General features: G+C 42.5%; 1 protein-coding gene across 1 annotated transcript in view; it reads right to left on the bottom strand.

Moving 5' to 3' along the window:
- The window catches only part of LOC138283610 (dynein axonemal heavy chain 11-like), a 2790563-nt gene that overhangs the window by 155635 nt on the left and 2613336 nt on the right, over positions 1-21592 (bottom strand). Inside the window, exons 83-84 of the mRNA XM_069221547.1 lie at positions 13931-14113; positions 4291-4406 (exon numbers count right to left, since the gene is read on the bottom strand). Of these exons, the coding sequence (XP_069077648.1) occupies positions 4291-4406; positions 13931-14113 (299 nt within the window). The remainder of the gene's footprint in view (positions 1-4290; positions 4407-13930; positions 14114-21592) is intronic.

Genomic DNA, 21592 nt, shown 5'->3' on the forward strand with positions numbered 1-21592 from the left:
TGGGGGAGGGGGAAAGACCAATGTGTTGCCTCAGTGCTTGGTTTCTGATGACTTGCAGCACATTAAAGCCCTGGAGACCTGGAATTATTCCTTGACATTATCCGCTGATCAGCTGACTCTCCAGGAATTCTACTGGAAGCCTTCAAAGCAACTATAAGAGGGAACACCTGTATCCATATTAGGGGTCAGGTCCGAGTAACACAGACTCGGATGGCACAATTGTAGATTTTCTTCTTGAAGCTTGAGACTCATAGAAGTGGCACCCTGTCAGAACATCTGGGACACTGTTTGGCAGTGGAGAGGGTTGAGCTGCAACAATTATGTCTAGACTAAGCCCATAGATGCTCGGGAGCCTCTGCAGGAAGAGTGTATGAATTGGGGGACAAGTCAGGCAGGCTTCTAGCATTGAGGGTGGTCCCCAATATCATTGGTTCAGAAAGCATATGGGCAGCAAAAGGCCCAGCGGTGGCTGCTGTATTCGCAAACTATTGTAAATCCCTGTACGCTGAGAGTACTCGCCCTTCGCACAAGATAATCAGTCCCGCCATTGCAGATAACCCCCTGCATGTTCTGCGTCTCACAGAAAGAGAGGTCCTTGAACAGCCCCTGACAACAGAGAAGGTAAACAACACCCTAATAGAACTTAGCCCAGGCAGAACCCAGGCCTAGATGGTTTCTCCACAGAATACTACTGCACGTTGGCTACACTCATTCTGCCCCCTCTCCTAAATATACTTCTGAGGCAACTGATCGAGGCCACTTTTTGCCTGAACTGGACTTGGTCACTGTTGTGGTCCTGCTGAAACCTGGCAAGCTCAATGCACTTCTTATAGGCCTATTTCTTTCATTAACACCAAGGTTCAACTTTACAGTAAATTTACACTAAATTACTAGAGAGGCGTCTGACCCCAGGGCTTGAACACCTAATTCACCTGGATCAATGCGGCCTCATGTCTTGCCGTAGCACTAGACACTGCATTCGCATGGTTCATCTTGCTCTAGCCAGTTTCCTGCAACCATACTCTGCCACACCATTGATGTTGCTCAATTTTGAAAAGGCCTTTGATTCCTTTGACTAGGTATTTCTTCATGAGCTGCTGATCAACATGGGACTGGAACACAGATTCCAGGCCTATGTCCATGCTCTATACGCTGGGCCACAAGGGCAGGAGCGATTGAACGGTTTAGATTCCAACCAGATTCCCAATTCATTGGGGTACCAGACAAGTATGCCCTCTATCTCCCCTTTTTTGCCCTGGCCATAAAGCCCATAGCTTCGTGGATAGATTGCAATGCCCAGGTTTTGGGATTTCACTGGGGGATGGCATTGGAAAATAGAATAGCCCTCTATGCTGATAATGTCCTTTTGTTTATGACTCATATAGCTGTGACTGGACCCCGTCTCATTTCCATTCTTGACGCATTTGTGGGGGCATTGGGACTGACAGTGATTTGGACCAGACCACTACTGATCCCTCTTAGAGGAGATAGAGATGATGAAACCTGGCACCCTGCCCTGTAGATCTGTCATAGCTTTATTTACCTAGTTATCCAGATGACATCGGAGCCAGACTCAGCTTGGAGTCTCAAACTCCACCCCTTATTCACATGATCTAGTATGATCTAGACAGGTGAACTAAATTGCCATTCAAAATGTTGGGCAGGGTAGCCCTGTACAAAAGGATGGTCCTCCCACATCACCTTTATGTACTTCAGAATTTCCCCTTCCTCATTCCTGATCAATGGTTCTCTGCCATAACCTCCAGAGGGTAGAAATTTCTCTGAGTATATACATCTCCCCATGTTGTGTCTGATCATCTTATGACAGGGGCCTTGCAATGGCTGATATCCACCTTTACTATTGGGTGGCACATGCTGCAGTGATAAATGACAGGATGTGCGGATGGTGGGCAGACCATGCCTTTTGGGCAGAGACCTCAAAGCTCGGCTTTAAAAATCTTATGGGTTTGCTTTACGGCATGCCAATTCCTCACTCATCCCCTGAGATCACCAAAGTAGTTTTCCCGACATGGTGAGCTGCCATGAGATGTACTAGTTGGGATAGGCAGATAATGCTGGAGATACCCCTCTGTGTGGGAAGATGGCTAGACAAAGTGGCACGACTCTAAGGATTTAAGGGGTGGGAAAATATTGACATTTCCCAACTTAGAGTCATCTGAATGGGTGACCACATGAAATCTTTCCAGGACCTCCAAACAGAGTTTTCCCTTCATAAATCGTAATTCTTCCGACATCTTCAACTCCATCACACGCTCTCCAGGTACAGGGAGGTGCTGGCCGCACTCCCGGAATACAACCCCTTGGAGGCCTGGGTACTTATGGGCCCACTAGCCAAGGGGGCATCTCCCAGAGCTATAGAGCCCAGTTAAACCATTCTCTATGTACACTGATGCAAATGAGGGAGCAATGGTAGAGGTGACTGGGCCTGCTGGACAAGGAGGAGTGGAGGGAGGCATGTATTGCACCACAGACAGAAGCCATTTCAGCTCGGCTGCATCTTGTCCAATTGAATTACCTCCACTGCATACATTACATGCCCAAACATTTGTGGAGAGCCCATAAACTCCTTGATTCCACCTATACCAGAGGTGGGAGTGACATAGATGATTTTTATCACATGGTTTGGGCATGTCCCATCATCCAGATGTACTGGGAGTCTATATTTGCTTAGTTGTCAGCAGTCCTGTGCAGGGCCCTGAGACATCACTTAGGGTTGCTCAACAGATGTGGCTGAACACTGGACGTCCCCAGAGGACCTAACAATGAAGGACTTGAGGGCAGGCATTGACCACTCCACGAAATTGGAAGCACCGATTTAGTTAGCCCGAGGCTGCCCCAGGTAACACCAGAAGATGTGGGGGTAATGGTGAACGTGATACGGACTAGACACATTCAACTATGTGTACCTCAAGGGGCGAGGTAGGTAAAATGGGAGCAACCTCCAGAATTGTACTTAAGAACATCTGCAAAGGTTTGCAAAGTGTGGGACTACTATGTGCCTAAAAAACCAATAAATATGTATGTTGTATTCTTTCTATATGCTCCTCTTTATAACTCATAATTCTGGCATTTTCTATAATACATTTAAAAACGTATGATGTCTTATCACCAAAACAGGCATGTTACTTGTAACTTACCACCTAAATAGTACCATGACAAATGCATAACCTAACAAAGAATTTTGAATTTCTCCCTATTTTTTAGTGTCTGATTCACAATAGCAATATTAGGCATGTGGGAGCAAACTTATTGACCTGGGTGGAGTAGGGTCCTTGCTTTTGGCTCTGGCCCGCGGACCCCACCCCAGTTAATACCTACTGGAGAGTGCCCCCATCCGCATAATATTGCTTAAATATGTCCCTGTTGTGTCACTGCTGTTAGGCCACCTTTGTCCCCTTGACGCCCTTAAGGTTCTTTTTTTACAGGTGTGTACGTCGTTTGAGCTGGGACCCAGGAGGGTCAAGTGAAACACCTCTATAGTTATTGTCCTACCTATTACTTGCTTAGTTCCGGGGCACAGAGTGATGCATAAATAGTCTTAGGAATTACAATAACGCTCAACCCATAATTTCATATACAATGGAAAGACAAATTGGAATCTGCTCAGAGAAATTACACAGCCCACCCCTGCAACAGAGCTAGACAAAAGCCCCGAGACTTTCCAGAATCCTGCAGCCAGTTTCACGGTTTCCTTAAGTTTCAGTCACGACTCCGACACTCAAGCATGATATTGGCTATGAAATTCCCCAAATATTATTATTTTGAGATTCCCAAGATTTCAGACAGCTGCAGCGTTTCGACTTTGACCCATCTCTTCGAATAAACCTTCCCCTCGACATGTGACATGTCATTTCCAGAATACGTTTCAGTCACAGAGACTGCCACTGGATTGTCGTTCTTCCATTCCTAAGAAGTAAAGTGCTTGAAACCCCTTGGGTGCAAAGTGCCAGACGAAGACATACACACAGGCACAGGCATTGCCTGAAAGAAAGGATCTGATCATTAGGATAAGAAGCCTTGAAGACATTTTTATCCCTGGAGGCGTCAGGGATACAATAAAGAAAAGATGAACCAAACACTTGCAATTATCCTACTAGAAGGATAATAAGGAACAACTTGTATTCCGCGCAGCTTTTACTGTCAAACGATAAATGGTTATTGTAAATGGCTTTACTTAAGAAATAAAATGTTTGACAGAAAATAATATTTTACAATTCAAGTTACGATTTCCTGATTGAAAGAAAGGGCCGCTTGCACTGATTGACTCACCATTGAGCGAGGCCGTATGTTGATGGATATGCCAGCTTCATCCAAGTGTCAGGGACATTATCAAAAAAAAGAGCCGTCTGTAGCTGCTCCATTTCTGAGGAGATTGCCAACTCCCCCTAACAAAAGAAAACATTAATGTGCTATTTGTGCCTCTGAAAGTGACTTATCAGATGACATGCTAAATGAAAAAGATGCTTTTCTGGCAAAAACACACAATAAAGCTGCCTGCAAATGTCGACATGACAAAAGGTGGATAGCTGTCATGATTGAGCAATTGCATGTTAAATAACCATAAAGGAAAAGTCAGTCAGCATGAGGTTTATATTTAATTTGAAAGTATTTTTCTGAGACTGGTAGACCCCTGCGCTTGACGTATGGACCATATTAAAAGTGTCGTTCATGAGGGCCAGCATTCACACTTACCCTCTATATCATACCTAATGCCTGTAAAAGTGTGACACATGAAACTTGTTGGAAGACCTTCAATAAAGACCTGGGCTCCTGCTGAAGAGTATTTGCATACTTGCCTCACTTGTGAGTGAATGGGTGTAGGGGGTGAACTTAAGTATTGTTGAAGAGAAGATGGAGAAATTACGCCGACACATGATGTAGAGGGTGAACGATTTGTTTTGAGATAACAGTAATCCCGAAAAAGAGCAACAGGAGAAACAACAGTGCGAGCACGTGAACAACCTACACCCTACTTCCCAGTGGCCCCTATTCTAAAACCAATCCCTAACTTCCCAGGCCCACCCCAGCACTTATCTACAGAGTTTTCACGCGCTTGTCCACCAAGCTTTTATATTCCAACCCACACTCTGAAGATGCTTGCCACAAACCGTTTCACTCATTTGCAGATGAAGAAATCCCGAACAACATACACAAGGATGCATACACAATAACAGCAAAAAGAGGGGAAAATATATTACAATAGCTCTATGACATAACATAATCTTTGAACTTGACACAAAGATCATTGACTACTATTGTCCATGACAGCACCTCCCTCCAGGCCACTTCCATCCTGGCACATACCACAAGACCTTTAATTTCATTTTACTTTCATGCCATTTATCTGCCATGTATGTGGCACTTACTAGATTTCCTTGATTACTATCAGAGGACCTGATTATAAGTAATTATGAATTTATGTATGGGGATACGGTGTGGACAGAAATTATGTACATGCATGGTATCCCCACACATAACTCCAACTATTACAAATTAATCCTCGCGGAATGGAAAATACATGTGTGAACCTCATTTGTCCAGGTGGCATTCTGCACTGAATTCTTAGTTTCATGGGGAGTAAAGTTTTCATTTAACACCTACTCTGCCCAGCTCGTAAATGAGAGTGGTGGGATCGGTGGAGGACAGGATCTAGGGAAGAGACGTAGGAATGGTAGTAGAAGGAAGTATAAGGAGGAGAGGATGAAACCTGGTGGGAGAGGGGCATTCTATGCTCTGCCATGCCTTAGAAAGGGGTCGGGTGGAGGCCAGGAACAGAGGCTGGGCTGCACTTCCAGCCCAATCCCAAAGACATTTTAGTGGCTGCATTTTCCAACTAGTAAAACCAGATCTGGAGTGAGTGGATGCAGGTTTGGTGTGGGTGGGTGCAGCTACACTGGACCACTTATATTTGGGTAGAGTGATAACGACTCAAGGTTTCGTAATCTGCTCAATCTATTATTGGGCCATAATGCACTCCTTATCTGAAACACAACTGCTTCAGCACCAAGGGGTTCCATGACAAGTAAGTGAACAAATGTCTACAGTGGTGTTGACCATCGCTCTCTCCTTTTGTGAAAGTGTTGGAAATAAGAGTAAAAGTGGATGATATTTTGCTATTAAAGCCACAAATAAAAAAAGAAAACTTCAAAGCTCTGGCCACAATTACATTGACCAGACACCTATATTTTCATTTATTTATTTAACTAAGCAGTTACTTTGCATTCTTTTAGAGCACAGTAGCACATGGGGATATTTAGACACTAATCAATAAAACAGAACCAAATTCATAAAACAACAACCGGCAATAGAAACTAATGGGAGGAAACAAAATGGTCACAGAGAAGGACAGTAAAGTAAATGAGGGTAGGCTAGGTAGGCAAGAGGGGTGGACAGAAATATATAGAGAGAGCAAACATATTCTGATATGATTAACGAGAGACAGAGTGTGAGTGTCATGAGTAGTTTCCTGAAGTTTTATTGATTCTGGAAGTTAGAAAGATGGACAGAAAAGGAAAGAGAGGAGGAACATGACATAACTGGATCAGTCAAGGCAGAGTTGGAATATGTGCATCTTAAGAAGCTTCCTGAGGAAGGAGGGCAAAGACTAGGAAGTGGTCCTGGAAGACCGTTAAAAACGGAGGTCTCTTCAGTCTTTTCCGTTACACAGAGAATACCTATGAGGTTGGAGAATGGCACGAGAATTAAGGACAGTATATATGACTTGTGAGCTTATACGACAAAAGATTAGAGTCTAAAAGAACCCCCCCGTCAGACTTTAAGGAGAGGGTGGCAAAAGATATGTATACATGCTCCCAGTAGAACTTTGCAGGAGAACTTCACAGAGATAAACTAAAGATTCCTTAAGGGGATCCTAAGCTCGTGCTGAGGTAGCTTGGACCAAGCAAGAGCTGGTAAAGCCTTAAGAGGCTGGGGAAGTGACATCTTCAGTTTTATGATGGGAAAATATCATGGTCCTTCAGTGGTCCTCAGGAGGGTTCTACGTGTCTCAACATTACTAAATACTGATTGGGAATTCGTAATTTGAAGTTTTGAATTCTGCTTCCATATAATCAGGAAGGACTCTTTGAGGAAAGGCTACTCTTACACTCTCAGGAACAAGGCTTTTGAGAAGACAGTCCCATAGCTCTCAACAATGTCCACTTCCGTCTTTGGATACTCTTTTCCCCTAGATACTCACCTACCAGATGATGAAGCTTCCTGGCACCTGAGGATCTAACTGCAGGCAAGGTACTAACAATAGGCTGGGCAGCCCATTGATTCCTAGACGAGCTGGGAAAACTGGCTTCCCCGGTACTGGGAGGCACATTTGGTCAAGGACGGACACTTGTAAAAATCAAACCAGCACTTGGTTTTTTCTTGGTACAGGATTCAGGGAAGTCTTTAAGGTCAAACATGTTGCAAAAATAGTAGGATCCAACCTGACATGGTAAAAGAAGAGCTCTATACCTACTGTCAAAATGTTGAGACTCCAATTAACTTATTTGAAATGTTTCTGAGGCCTAGCCCACACCAATTTTTACTACAAAAATCCTGAGATATTTGGTATAGAGCTGTACAAGTCATTTATCCTATTTCCTTCTAAAACCAACACAGCTGCTCCCATCCTCTTCCATTAGTAAGGGGAGGAAATGTTTAATGAGGCAAAGTCGGGAATGTCCTCAACTGGGGGCATGGGAGCCAAGTGGTTGCTTTGGCCTCTGCCAATTAGACTAGTTATCAAAATGAAAGATCTTCCTAGGTGGATTAAACTTTGACAATCCAGCCAAGCATTTCCCAGTCCCGCTTTTTTACATTTTGTACATCTGTACTACATTTTAAGGTGCTGTTTAACCAAGTCTTCACTTAATAGCTTGGACTCAACTAAATTATTTTAATTATAATAATGTCAGAGCTTTAAATGTGTTGTAGTCCAAATGCATCAGATACGATTACCACATGCATTTAACTATTACTGGTACATGTGTATACATATCAACAACCCTTTCTGGCACCAAATCATATGCATGTACAATTTATTTTTTTAATTTTCGTTTAGCCTAAGGATGATATTTGTATACAAAAATAGAAACATTTTTATACCAGTTTGGAAGGGTTGGGTGGTTGAATAATGGCAATAGTGAGAGAAGGGTATTTTGATAAATTAAAAGTTAGCTTGTGGAAACAATTAGAGATGGGCTGGGAGTGCATGTGGAGTTCCCAGCCAAAGTTAGTTACTCTGTGACACACTCTTCCAGCAGGAGCCTCATGCATGTCTGCCAAAGGATGCTTTGTCTATTAATGCCAATGCTGGGATAATTTTTCCGGGGCTTTACTATGTGTAAAATATCGTGCTCAGTATGATTCCAGCGTCCTCAAACTAGTTTTCTATTTAGTTTCCTCTCAGAGTGAACAGTTACCTTATTCTAATTAAGGGCTTGATCGGAAATACTACCTCATTAGTATCTTCAACTTACTGTTTTTTCTTCAAATTTTATTGCGCACCTATACATTAAAAACCACAATTTGGTGTGACATCAAGGAGGAGGCTGGGTGTGTTCAACGAATTTGCCATACAGCCGCTTTCTTCTTTTCTTCTCCTTAACTATTAATTTTAGGTATCATCCATCTTTTGCAGATGTGTGTCCTGTCACACTGCCAAGGAGGAATATACTCATCTCTATGTAGGTCCTCATGCCTGAATCCTTACAAATTATCAATAGGATCCTTTTCCACAGGTTGCTGTACTATTGGCACAGAAAGAGAACTTGGTGGAGATGTCAATCTTGGCTCTGTCACAGTCAGATATTTTGATTCTTCAGGCAGCCAGTGTCATGCCCTGTCACATATATTGAGTATATTCAATATCTCCATGAAGAATACACCCTGTCTTCCAGGTTCTTGAGCTCTGTTATAACTGATTGCATGCGGGACGATAGGTTGAATATGTCCCTTTAAGTAAAAATGTAACTTTGTCAATATTTCATTGCATGTGCTTATCTCCACCACTCTATATGTGTGTTTCAGAGGTTTCTTTATTTAAGCATACTTTGTCCATTAGCTGTTTCAGGAAACAAATCCTCGGGGATGGACCAATTCAAGAATGATTTCAGAATACTTTTCTTGTCTCAGTATGGAGTACCAATGGGAACATGTCATTCCTAGGATTCAACCACAAGATGGCTGTTCTTGCGGTGCTTCTTTTAGCTATCATGCTTTCATCTTACTTTTGGGCAAATGTATTTTACGACACTCTCATTACAGCAAGTGTCCATGACTTCCACTATCATTTCAGAGTAGTTCGTGATAAATGTCAAGAAGATTGAATCACCTGCATTGAGTAGGACATTTCTGTTGCTTGTCATTGGAACACCAAGATTAGCTGTAACCAGTCTCATACTGTTTTTTACACGCAAAAGTGGCGCAAACTTACAAAATACAATTGCATTTTGTAAGTTTGCGCCACTTTTGCGTCAAAAAATGACGCAAATGCAGCGCTAAAAAGTATAAACATGGGCTATAGTGTGAAACGAAGGGCAGTAGACACCCTTGCTTCACTCCTGAGGGTATTGGAAATTTATCGGTGAGCTGTCCCTTGCTGCCCAATGCACCAGCTATGTGGAGTATGCATAAAGGTTTTTCAGCAGCGGAACTAGATGAAGGCTAATTTTCAGATTCTCCAATTCCTCTTGCAGTTTCTTCCATTTTGTAAATTTGAATGCTGACGAGAAATCCATGTTACAAATGTAATCGGTACAAGAGGGGAGGTTTGGTCCTTTTAACAAAAGTACTCGAGTGGTGAGCGGGTACACAAGCTACAGCGGAGGTGAAAAACAAGGCACTGAAAAGCTAGATGTTTAAACGTTCAGAAAGGGCCGAATAGATCCTTGAAGGACAAAAAATAAATAAACCGCAACTAAGTTTTGAGATCGGTGTAGGCAAGTTGGAGATTTTCTCACTGCAAAACTATACAGAGTGATAAATTGCATCTAAGTGACCAAGCCCAATGGGCCAACAGGGGAAGGAAACCGGAATATATTTGACCCTTATGTTCCGCTGCCCTCCCCTGAAAACCGCCCTCCCATGTAACTGAAATTCTGACTTCATCACTTCCAAGGAAATCTGTCGGTCACAAGTGCAAATCTCTGGAAGTGTGCTGAACTCACATGCAGAGCTCCATGTAAACAAACTCCCCTGTTCTAGAAGGTAAATATGCCACAGCGAAATGTGTGCAAACCTTGTGGATCGCAGAAAGGATCTTTTGGGTTCCTTCTGAGGTGTCAAAATGCCCATGTTCAAAGTGGAAAATCCCTTTTGTGTGCAGTATTGTACCAACTGAACTTCATGTAATGCCAACAGGAGTGCCTTATTTTATAGACTTTCTCCATCAACGAGTGCATTTCTCGCTGCAACACATATCTCAGCTTCAGAGACCTTTTCATCATTTTATTCTTTCCTTTGGAATTTTGTTCATGTTGGAAATGTCCTTGCATATTTTGTCAATGTTGTGATTGGCGTGAAAACAGGCGTGTTTTGTGTTAACAAGCATCATTGTAAATGATGCACAGTTACACAGTAGCAAATAGCCCCTGATTCATCACAAAGGACTATCCAGGATGTTTTGATAAATGTGCCAACACATCTTATACTAGTGGGGTTTCACGCCTAGTCTTTCTGAGGGTGTGTTACAAAAATATCATACTGACAAAATGTTTTTCCTTACCGAACTTACAAGGTTAATGTTTTACTTAATGATAGTTTTGGTCCAGAATGGCTTGTAAAATATAATATACCGCCTGGGCAAAGTAGTAAAGCTAAAGGAAAGGTTTCGCTAAGCTTTCAAAATGTTATGCATCCTGTAGGTGAGTGACAGATCGAGAGATGGAGCCCATCCTGTAGTAGCTCAGAAATGGCTGATTCTGACAGCTCTGATGAGAAAGAAGGAGTCATAGCCGTGGTGCAGGGAGTTATTCTGTTGTGGGCGGAAGTCCATTAACTAGAACTTCCCACAGACTGCCATTCACTTGTCAAGCCATATATGCGCAGAAAAAAGCAAAATAGAGCATGGAGCAGAGTGCGTTTATGAGGGTGGCTGTACGAGAGAGAAAATGTCCTGTGCAGAGGTTATGTGGTGTAAAAACCGTCAATGGAGAAGAATAGGTACAAGTGGTGCAAACTCAGCGTTGCCCTGTCAGTCCCATTTGGGCGCAGCTGCCTCCCTTATAATTTCCTCAACAATCCCTACTCTCTTGCAACTCTTTCAGGTGAGTATTTTTATGAGACACTAGTGCCTTTGTCCACAATTGTCTGAGAGGAACCAGGAAGCAATATTTTGCCAAATATTAACAAAGGGTAAACATGGTATTGATTACATGCATACGGAAAACCACCGCCGGAGGAAGGTCCTTCTCCTACCTCACAGCAAAGAGCTGGAACAACCTATCCATGCACCTCAGACAAAGCCCATAGCTCACAATCTTCAGGAAGAACCTCAAGACGTGGCTCTTCAGATAAGGCTCTGTTCCTCCCACCCCCAGTGCCTTGCGACCCTCACGGGTGAGTAGTTGCGCTCTATAAAAACTGGTTAATTGATTACATTTATCAACTAATCCTGCTTTTAAAAAAAATCTTTCATGCAGAACTTTGCAGCAGGTGATAACCCCACTGAGGTATATTTTAAGCTTCAAGGCTAATATGTACTAAAGCGTTTTCCCATTGACACAAGGATGATACATCTAGCCCTTCATTCTTAAAAATATTGGCTTACATGACTTGTGATTAGAGCAGTAAATCAAAACATTGTATATTATGATTGTAAACAGAAAGAATTAGCTGTGATGTAATTTATTATTTGCAAGAAGACTTAGTCAGGCAGGATTTTTTTAGGCTGGTATGGCTGTGCAAATTAGAAGAATTTTTGTTCATGAGAAGTAGGATATCACTCTCTGAACCTCACTTTGAACTGAGCATCTCAATAAAGTATGTGTTCCACAGCAGTTTAATGTGATGGTGCTGCCTATATCAAGATAATTCTCTGTTATAGGTAACAATGTTGGAGTAAATCCTCTATTCTGCACCCGTAATATGGTATTGTTATGTACTGTATTTGTATTTATACAGCGCTGTTAGACCTGTCTTTGGCATGGTTTCCCCCTAACATTTCGCCTTCAGAATGGCTTTGCTGACTTTATTTTTGCTAGCCTTAGGACTCTGCACACTTTGCCACTGCTGGCCAGTGCTAACATGCTTGTTTTCACTCCTTAAAACATGTAGAATTGGCTTATACCCAACTGGCATATTTAATGTATTTCTAAGTCCCTAGTCAAGTGCACTGTAAATGAAATTCAACCGGGGGGTCTGCAGCACTGATTGTGCAACACAATTAGGTATCCTTTTAAACATCTCAGACCTGCCATTGCAGAACCTCTGTGTGCAGTTTTAACCTGTCTTGTCGACCTGGCAAAATAAACCTTTTGTGACTTCATAGGCCTATGGGAGGGAGGAGCTAAACACAGCCTTCAGTACACTTCTGGATCTGTGGGTACTCTGCCAGGAAGAAGGACTGCTGTGCTTCTAAAAGGACTGCCACTGTGCTGGACTTCTGCTCAGAAGGAACTGCTGTCCTGCTGTGATGACCTGCTGCCCTCTTGCCTGGGTGAGAAGGACTGGACCTGCATCACTTGATCCCAGAGTTACTCAAACGGCCAGTTGGCTGGCCTCCTGATCTGAAGTCTGAGCATAACAGGCTTCCAACAAGCTTACACCTGCGTCTGAAGTCTGCCATCTGTAAGTCTGCCCTGCCAAGTAGAATTACCCCGGTCCTGGGCCCTTGGAAGTGGGCCTAAGGTGCTCTGCCAGCCTGTCGATCCAGTATTACTGACAAAACCCCTCTGCTGTGTAGTGCTGTAGAACCAATGCATCACCGCTGCTGCGTGACTTGGACCCGTCGCAAAGACCCACATCGCCACCGCAGCTTGCATTGCCTTCTGAACTGCAGCATCCTCGGTGCAGGCTCTTACATCCCTTATAGACAGCAGCCTCAACGAGGATGCCAGACTCCGCATCTCACCCTTGCAGCAAATCAGAAATGATGCATCACCCCGACTGTGCGTCGCATCCCTGTCACATGAATATGCATCGCAAGCCCCATTGGAGGGATCCTTGATGTTGATGCAACAATACCTTGCACCGCAACCTCACTGCATATTGGAACTAAAGCAGCACCCTCGCTGTTTGACACATCTTCCACATAAATCCATGCATAGCTCTGCAAACCAGGATTGAAGGTTTTCTTGTTCAACGGGCATAACTGGGTCCCTCTAGTCAGCCCGCATTCCATTGCAGTGGGCCTGAACCAGTGCGACCAGTTATCCTCAGTTGGCGCTTCCATGACTTTTTGGCACTCATTTTACCTAAAATTAAAAGAATTAATGTCTCCAGTTCTACTATTTGGATTTTTGTCATTTTGGTCTTGTTTTATTTATTAAATTAAGATCTATTTTTCTAATCTGACGTGGGATCTTTGTGTGTGGTGTTTTCACTGTTCTACTGTTTGAAGTGAAGTGTTGCACAAATACTTTACACATTACCTCTAAGTTAAGCCTATTGCTGTGTCCCAAGATGCCAGGGGGTGAGCACAAGTTAATTTGGGGTTTGCTTGTGCCTTTCCATGACTAGGATTGTGGCTGCTGCTTGACCCTGGCTCACACCCCAGTCAACCAACAACCCAATTTCTAACAAGCACTTACTACCCCTGATGAGGCGTTGAAGAGCTTTACGGTGAGTAGCACTTTACTCTGGAACCCAAGGTTAGTGGTTAATCGAGTGGTGAAATGTTGGTTATTGCGATTAGTTGTGCTCTCACAAAAAAGCCTACATTTACTTAATTTGTGTGATTTAGTATTTTACATACCTTTAGACCTAGATCAAGCTCCTTTAGCGAACGTCGTATCTCATTCAATAGTATGTTCATCCTTTCGCATTCCTGGAAACAGACCAAAATATATGGGGTGCGTTCTGCTGATTTTGAAGTAATATCAGACATGTTATACTCTTCTGGCAGTTTCTCAAGGATGTCATCCAGTACTGCTTTACCCTGAAATATAAGTAGCAAATATTTTCTGAGAATGAAGAAACATGCAGATTGTATTGAATGTCTCTGTTCTTATATACTTGAGGATGCTCAATATTTGAAAACAGTTAAACCTCTTCTATGTGTCAAGAACAAAGAGAAAATACATATCTGCACCGTCCACAGGTTTATGCTTCTGTTGTGAAGTATATAGGCGTTATAATGCACATATATCCTGTTTTTGCACACTTTCATATCACACTTGTAAAGTAGGACCACTGCATCTACAGTGTTTCCTTTGTAAATATTCTCTGCCATCTTTATCCAATTATTAAATGTTAATATAGATGACATTTGCTTAAATGTTCTGCTAAACTAGGATTGCAAGTGACTTATTGTTTGTAAAATCTGAGCAAGAACCTACAAGTAAGGTGTCTTATCGGTATCATTCCACTAGCCACTGGTGTTTCTGAATCCTTCACAGAGCAAGGGTGGCAATTTCAAATCATTCCTTATAGACTTTTAAAGATATGCAGGCTTGTGGAAAACCTTAGTTTTGAAACTTTTTTCTAATTTGTCTCAAGATGGCAAAAGGTGTAAATTCTCTGCATGGAGCTCCTTCATCAAGCATCTTTCATTCAAGCATCTTCCTTCCCCAATTCTACGCAGAAGGTCAGCTAAGACTGATAACTCTTGATCCCGAAAGGATCACCACACTCACAAAAGGGTCTGGAATTTCAGAACCACCCCACTCCACCCCCAAGTTTTCATGACAGTGTTCGACATTGTATGACTTCCCATTAATATGTATACTAACTATATTTTTAATCAATATTTAGGACATCATTACTAGTGGTTTTCAGTGGTATGCCCGAGGTGATAATTCAGCAACACAGGGCCTTTACTTTTCAGCGGAGCATGGGTAGTTGGTGTGAGCAGCTCACACCCACTCTGCATAGGGAAAGCCCCAAACACTTCACCATCCCCTAATCTGCCCCCCTCCTCATCCCCACATGACACCATCCACAGAACCCATCTCCAAGCAACCCAAACACACATTTACCACCTGTTTGGAGCAAGTGGTAAATGTTATTACTTGTTATGTACTTGTTATTTTTCATGGAAGAGAGAACACAAAGAATTTTGCCCACGCATGGTATTCCCAGGTCTCTGTTTTATTACCCATTTCAGGGGAAATAACTTCACTGGATTAAGGTGCAGACTCTCTAGAACTCAAACTTAAATCCTGGAACCCCATAAGGAAGGCCATACTTTCAGGATTCAGCTCTCTTGTAGTCGTTCTCTGAAACACATTTCCATGCTCAGGCCTCTCCTTCACTTTTCCTTTAGCTCTCCTACCATCTCCACTAGTCTCTTAATGCACCCTGGTCATCAAATACTGGCAGAAGAAGCTATAGAACCTCAGAAGCAGGACTATAAGGAGACCAACGGCATTCTGGGAGAGACATGGAGCAGCTTCTGTCCATTTAGAGGAATCAAAACCTTGCTGTTGAACATTCAGAATTAATCTTTCAGATCACATAGAAACAGGATTGGCCCTAACTGAGGCTTCTGAATTTGAATGCAGGTTTGATATGCTATCATTCAATTTCTCTAAGAATGTAATTAGGAGCAACAGCTAGCAAGTAAGTGGCTTGCAGTGGCGACTGGTTACATCTACAAGTGATGGGGCATAAAGGATGAGTATAACTTTTCTGAAGCAAGCGAAAACAGACAAAGGAATATGTGACGGAACAACTAGGTCCTAAACAACGATAGCCTAAACAACTACTGCTAAACAACTAAAAAGTCTTACAACGAAGTACGGAACAACTACTGTCTGAACAACGATTTTGCCTGAATAACCATTGCCTGAACAACTAATTTTAAGGTTAGCTTTTCTTTTTTTATGGTTTATTAGTTGTTTAGAATTCTAAACCATATTCTAAACCATAAAAAAAACAAAAACTTACCTTAAAATTCGTTGTTCAGGCAATCGTTATTCAGGCAAAATCGTTGTTCAGTACTTCATTGTAGAGACTTTTTAGTTGTTTAGCAGTAGTGGTTCAGGCAAGTAGTGGTTTAGACCTAGTTGTTCAGGATGTTTCCCCAATAAAAACTGACCCATATCTTCCTGCATTATTATGTTCAACAGTTACTGTAATTCGCAAATTGTATAGCTTGTCAACGTCAGGACCTTTGAAGTGTGTGCTTCCACACTGTCTTGCACTGCATGCAGCATCAACCATGGAAGAAAATGCTCTAACCAGGCTTCAGGAGGCACCCACAGCTGCAATCAGTCATATAGAAATATGTGCAGGCAGGTCTTTAAGAGGGATGAAAAACGTGGGGGGTTTCTAAAAGAGAACATGTAAAATACATTTCTGTGATTCTTATAGTATGCCACCTATAAATGTAAAATACATTTCTGTGATTCCCTTAGTATGCCACCTCACCAGTCTTTTGTTTTTATCTCTGAGATGTTATTGCATCCAGATATACAACACAACTGGAATACACCTAAAACCTGACAGTACTACTGTCTTTGTCATCAATTATTAGCTCTTTAAGATAAGTAAGTAAGAACAATGATTTGTTAAAAATAATTAACATTAGAAATGTTTCAATTCTGAAATTGTGAGACTGTGAATTAAATATTATTGATACCTGTGGAAGGATTACTGGCCTTCAGTTATGTGTGCTTTAAGTTAGGTATGTATGCCCTTATTCTCTTCACATCTCCTCCATCTGAACAGCTTCAATCACATCTCTTTACCCTTCTGCACCCTCTTTCCACTCTCGCCCGAATGCACTTCCTCGCATCTCCCTCACTTCACCACCCCCAAACATACACTTCACTCACTCACAGTTAAGCACTTTACTTTCTTTTCCTTTTGCCTTGTAAATATTTTGACATCTGTTTCCGCCGTTCACACACATTTACACAGGATTCTATTGCAAAAGAAATACATTGTTCTGTGTGCTTTGTAGAGAGGCCAATCCATTGACAGGCACTTTGCTTTGCTTTCAGCCTCTGGGCCAGCGCTTTCAATCAAAGTTCCTCAAACGCCTGGTACAACTCAAAGTATGCGCAATAAAAGAGTAATAAGATGCAGAAAAAAATACAGAAACACAAAAATGATAAAGTAGCTAACACTTTTGGGGAATGCAAGATTGATTAAAACGTGAAATAAAGGAGGAACAAAATCAATAACATGCATTACCCTAATGTTTTTAACATTCTATACACGTAAATCAATCCATGTTTTTGGCATTCATGTTAAGAGCACAAATATAGGGCCAGTTTTAGCGACATACTGCATGTAACTGTCTTTATTATAAGCACATTTTTCTCCCTTTGGGCTTGACTTGGATATTTGGATCAACTGTGTAAGGAAACAAAAACCTTGCTCATCTTTTGGATCAGTTGTGGGGAGGAACAAATACAGCAGCTCCACTTCTAAAGGGGGCCAGCGACCTGCAGTCAGGGCCTGGGGTGTCACAGTGGGAGAGGTTTTCATGACCAGGGGTCTCAGCACAATATACGTAACACAGCATTAGCATTATAACACTACCATTACAGAGGACAAGACTCCAAATCACACGTTTACATCCAGTCCTACCGTGTGACGAAAGGGAAAGGCTGGGATCTATGCTTGTGAATGACGGACATCTAACCTCACACAGGGATGCAGTCTCTGATGCCCGGAACTGTGAGGATGACAGTGTCACTGGCCTACAGTAGATACCACCATAGACTACAATGGCAAAAAGCCCTTTAAAAAGGTAAGCCCTGCCTTGTGTTTCAGATTGCAGAAAGTTGATTTACTGCCTGGCTTCTGTCTCCTGATTCAGAGCCAGTTCGAGCAGGCAGCCTGGGACAGGCAACCCAGACTTAAAAACATTGATTTGTTTAGAGTTACAATTGTATCTCTAAATAAACCTATTTCATATTTTTTTAGGTAAAGGTGTAGGAATGTCAGAGGGGCGCAGTCCCAGAGCCCTAATGGAGAAACCACCACTGGTGGCTTGAATCCTTATGTAATGGGAAAGCCAGTATTACAGTGGGTACAGAACCCGTTAAGACTTTGAGGGCTGAATGTGCAACTCCATAGGGGTCATGGTTGTCCCTCTAGTTCTCTATTCTTTATATATACCCCTGCATCACTTATTGGGGGAGCTTCATGTGGGATTTCAAAATTTGGCTGACAACACTCAAAGAATTTCCCCCCATACACAAGACCCCATAGTGCGTTAGAGAAGGGATTTTGAGATTTTGGGCAAAATAAAGGACTGGGTGGATCAGACTTAGTTAAGCTTTGATGCATCTAAAACAGAGTTCCTTTCAGTAGGAACTCATCTCTGGATAAGTAGCAAGCTTGGTAGACCTGGTATAGTGTGGGTAACTAAGATATGCTGTCGGAGAGAAGGTTGAAAGCCTGCAAGCCACTTTGGATACTAGAATATTTATGGATAGCCACATTGAGTAACATAACTGTACCATCATATTATCAAGATACTTAGAAAACACAGCTATCTTCTAGAGGAGACATATAGGGCCTCATTATGAGTCTGGCGGTCTTCAGACAGCCAGATCCACGGTGGCAGTTGAAATGCTGTGGTTGTGGCAGTCCGACTGCCAATGGTCTGACCGCCAGCACCGCCTGATGGTCCTGGTAGTTGTGATTGGCCAGGGCAGCTGGGGATTACGAGTCCCCAAACTGCCAGCCTCTCCATGGCAGTTTACACCGCCATGGAAAGGCTGGCGTAATGGATGCGTCGGGGGACCCTGGGGGCCCATCACTGCCCATGCACTTGGCATGGGCTGTGCAGGGGCCCCAATGTACAGTTCCCTTGTGCATTCACTGCCCGAATAATGGGCAGTGGAATGTGCAGCAGGTACTGCTGCACCCACCACAATGCCACATTGGCGCTGGCTCCATTAGAAGCTGGAGTCAATGTTAAGGCCTTGTTCATCGCCGGGCCAATGGGCAGAAACAATGTTTCCGCCCGCTGGCCCTGCGGTGAACTCTTAATAGGACTGGCGGTGTTCAGGCCACACACTGGCAGACCGATGGAGGAATTAGTTTGTCAGCCCGCCAAACTCATAATGAGGCCCACAGTGCTGCAATCGTGAGAGTCAATATTGGAACAAAGCTAAGTTACAAGAACTCTTTATTGAAAGGGGCATCAAAGGCCAATTTAGACAGACTAAAAATCCTGCAAAATTCTGTAGAAAGAACTGTGCTTAAACTTTCAAAGCAGGTTCATGTTTTTCAGGAGTTGAAGATGTACACTTTCTACCTGTGCCCTCACAAATAAGATGTAAATCATTGTTATTCACTAACAAAGGGAGGGGTAAAGCGTAAAGAACCAAAATTCCTACCAGATAAATATGTGTCCTGTGTTCCAGGCAGAGAGTTTAGATCAGCTAGCAAAAGTCCTTTTGTACCTCCCAAATGATTTCAGAAGAAGGCTGACTGGAAAGATTTCTGTCATTGCCACTGAGGAATGGAATATGCTTCCTGACAATATGGGAAAATGGATGAGCTTTCTCAAAAATGTTTAAGACCCTGTTGTTATATCTATGTCATTTCACATCACTTTAGTGCTATTTTATTTGTTTTATGCGCTTAATGAATAGCCTTGATTAATTGATTGATAGACTAATTGAAAACTCGTATTCCATGTTACAGTAAACTAACAGCACACACACTGGATAGGAGACATTCACTAACTTCGACACAGACCTCCTTAACCTGCACAATTTCCAAACAATAACAATGGGTTTACTTCTATTGGAACATACACAGGTTCCTCATAACTAGAAAAGGCATCACATTTCCTTGACTGCACATCTAGTTTTGATCCCTTCCTGCATCACCGAATCAGCCTTTTATTTTACCCAGTCCAACTATGAGTACTCCTTTATCATTATCATCATAATCATAATCACCATCATCAACATCAGCTTAATCAAACGGTAATTTTAGAGCAACATAAATCAAGAGCAGTCCTATATCAAAGACAAAGGGCATTATTAGAAGTGCATTACAGCCTTTGGCACTTGTAATACGACAGATGGAATACCTTCCATTTTTGTGACAGAGTATCCCATCTGTCAAACTCGAAATAAGGTCTATAACTTTTTATAGCCCTCCTACATAGGAGTAACTGCTCACTGAGTTTTAGATGGTCTGATAATAACTTCCACAAAGTGCAAGGCAGGGCAGGAAAAGCTCACCCACTTGCCAAGGCCCTCTTTATACCAAGTGGAGCTAAGAAATATGTACTGTTACGGCTTAGGGACTCGAGAGATGATACATTTGTAAACTTTTTTTTCATATAGTCGGCAGTTGCACTGTACACTATTTGATGGGACAGGATTTTAATCTTTTTTTCTTGTAGTTTTATGTAGCATCAAATCAGCCCAAGGACTTTGGAGCACTTTACATGAACAGCAGATTACATTGCACAAGGTCAGATTATTATTTTTTGTAGGCACAGGGAGATGACACACAGAAAATAAGTGATTTGCCCAAAATCACAGTATGTTGAGGCAACCCTTGGACTCAAACCTGGTTTAGAAGTTCCAAAGTTGGTCACTCTGGCCACTAGGCCACATCTCCTAACACACTCTTGCTTGGAATCCAGTGCATGCATTTTTTTGTGTTGGTGTGATATGATCTCACATAGGAAGGTTGGTGACCACACCCACTGTGGAATTATGCCGGACATGATGCCCAAGGAACTTGTATTTTTTAGTGACTTAAAGAGGTCAATTACAGTAATCAATTGTGATCTTATCAAGATCGTGCTCCTCCAAAATAAAAATGTCTCTTCACAGCAGTATCAGATGAAAGGTGGACAATGCAACAGTCTAATGAACCTAACTTCATGCATAAACACACAGTCGTATAGTAGACTCTTAGGCCCTCATTATGACATTGATGGTAAATCCCACTTACCGCCACGGCCAACTTACACCGGCGGCGGCGGATATCCGTTCACCTTATTATGACACACACACACCAATCTGACAGAATTCAGCCACATACAAATTACAACCAAAGTCATTGAAATGTAAAGTTACACTGTCCTACCTGTGTGTCATTGGAAGTATTGTTGAATAACTGATGTTCTGTTGTCCTCATCCTCATCCCATGCCTCCTCATCCTCACTGTCCACAGGGTCTAATGCTGCCACAGGGGCATCTCCAGTCTCCTCTTCCTGCAGAAAAGGGACATGTCGTCTGAGGGCCAGGTTGTGCAACATGCAACATGCCACTACTATCTGGAAGACCCTCTTGGGTGAGTAGCAGAGGGATCCACCTGTCATATGGAGGCACCAGAACCTGGACTTCAGGAGGCCAAAGGTATTTTCAATTATCCTTCTGGTTTGCCCATGTGCCTCATTATAACTTTCTTCTGCCCTTGTACTGGCATTCCTCACAGGGGTCAGTAGCCAGAGTCACCTGCAAATATTGAGGGACAACATTTAGCC

The sequence above is a fragment of the Pleurodeles waltl genome, chromosome 3_1 (assembly GCF_031143425.1).
Source record: "Pleurodeles waltl isolate 20211129_DDA chromosome 3_1, aPleWal1.hap1.20221129, whole genome shotgun sequence".
In the NCBI taxonomy this organism is placed as follows: Eukaryota; Metazoa; Chordata; class Amphibia; order Caudata; family Salamandridae; genus Pleurodeles; species Pleurodeles waltl.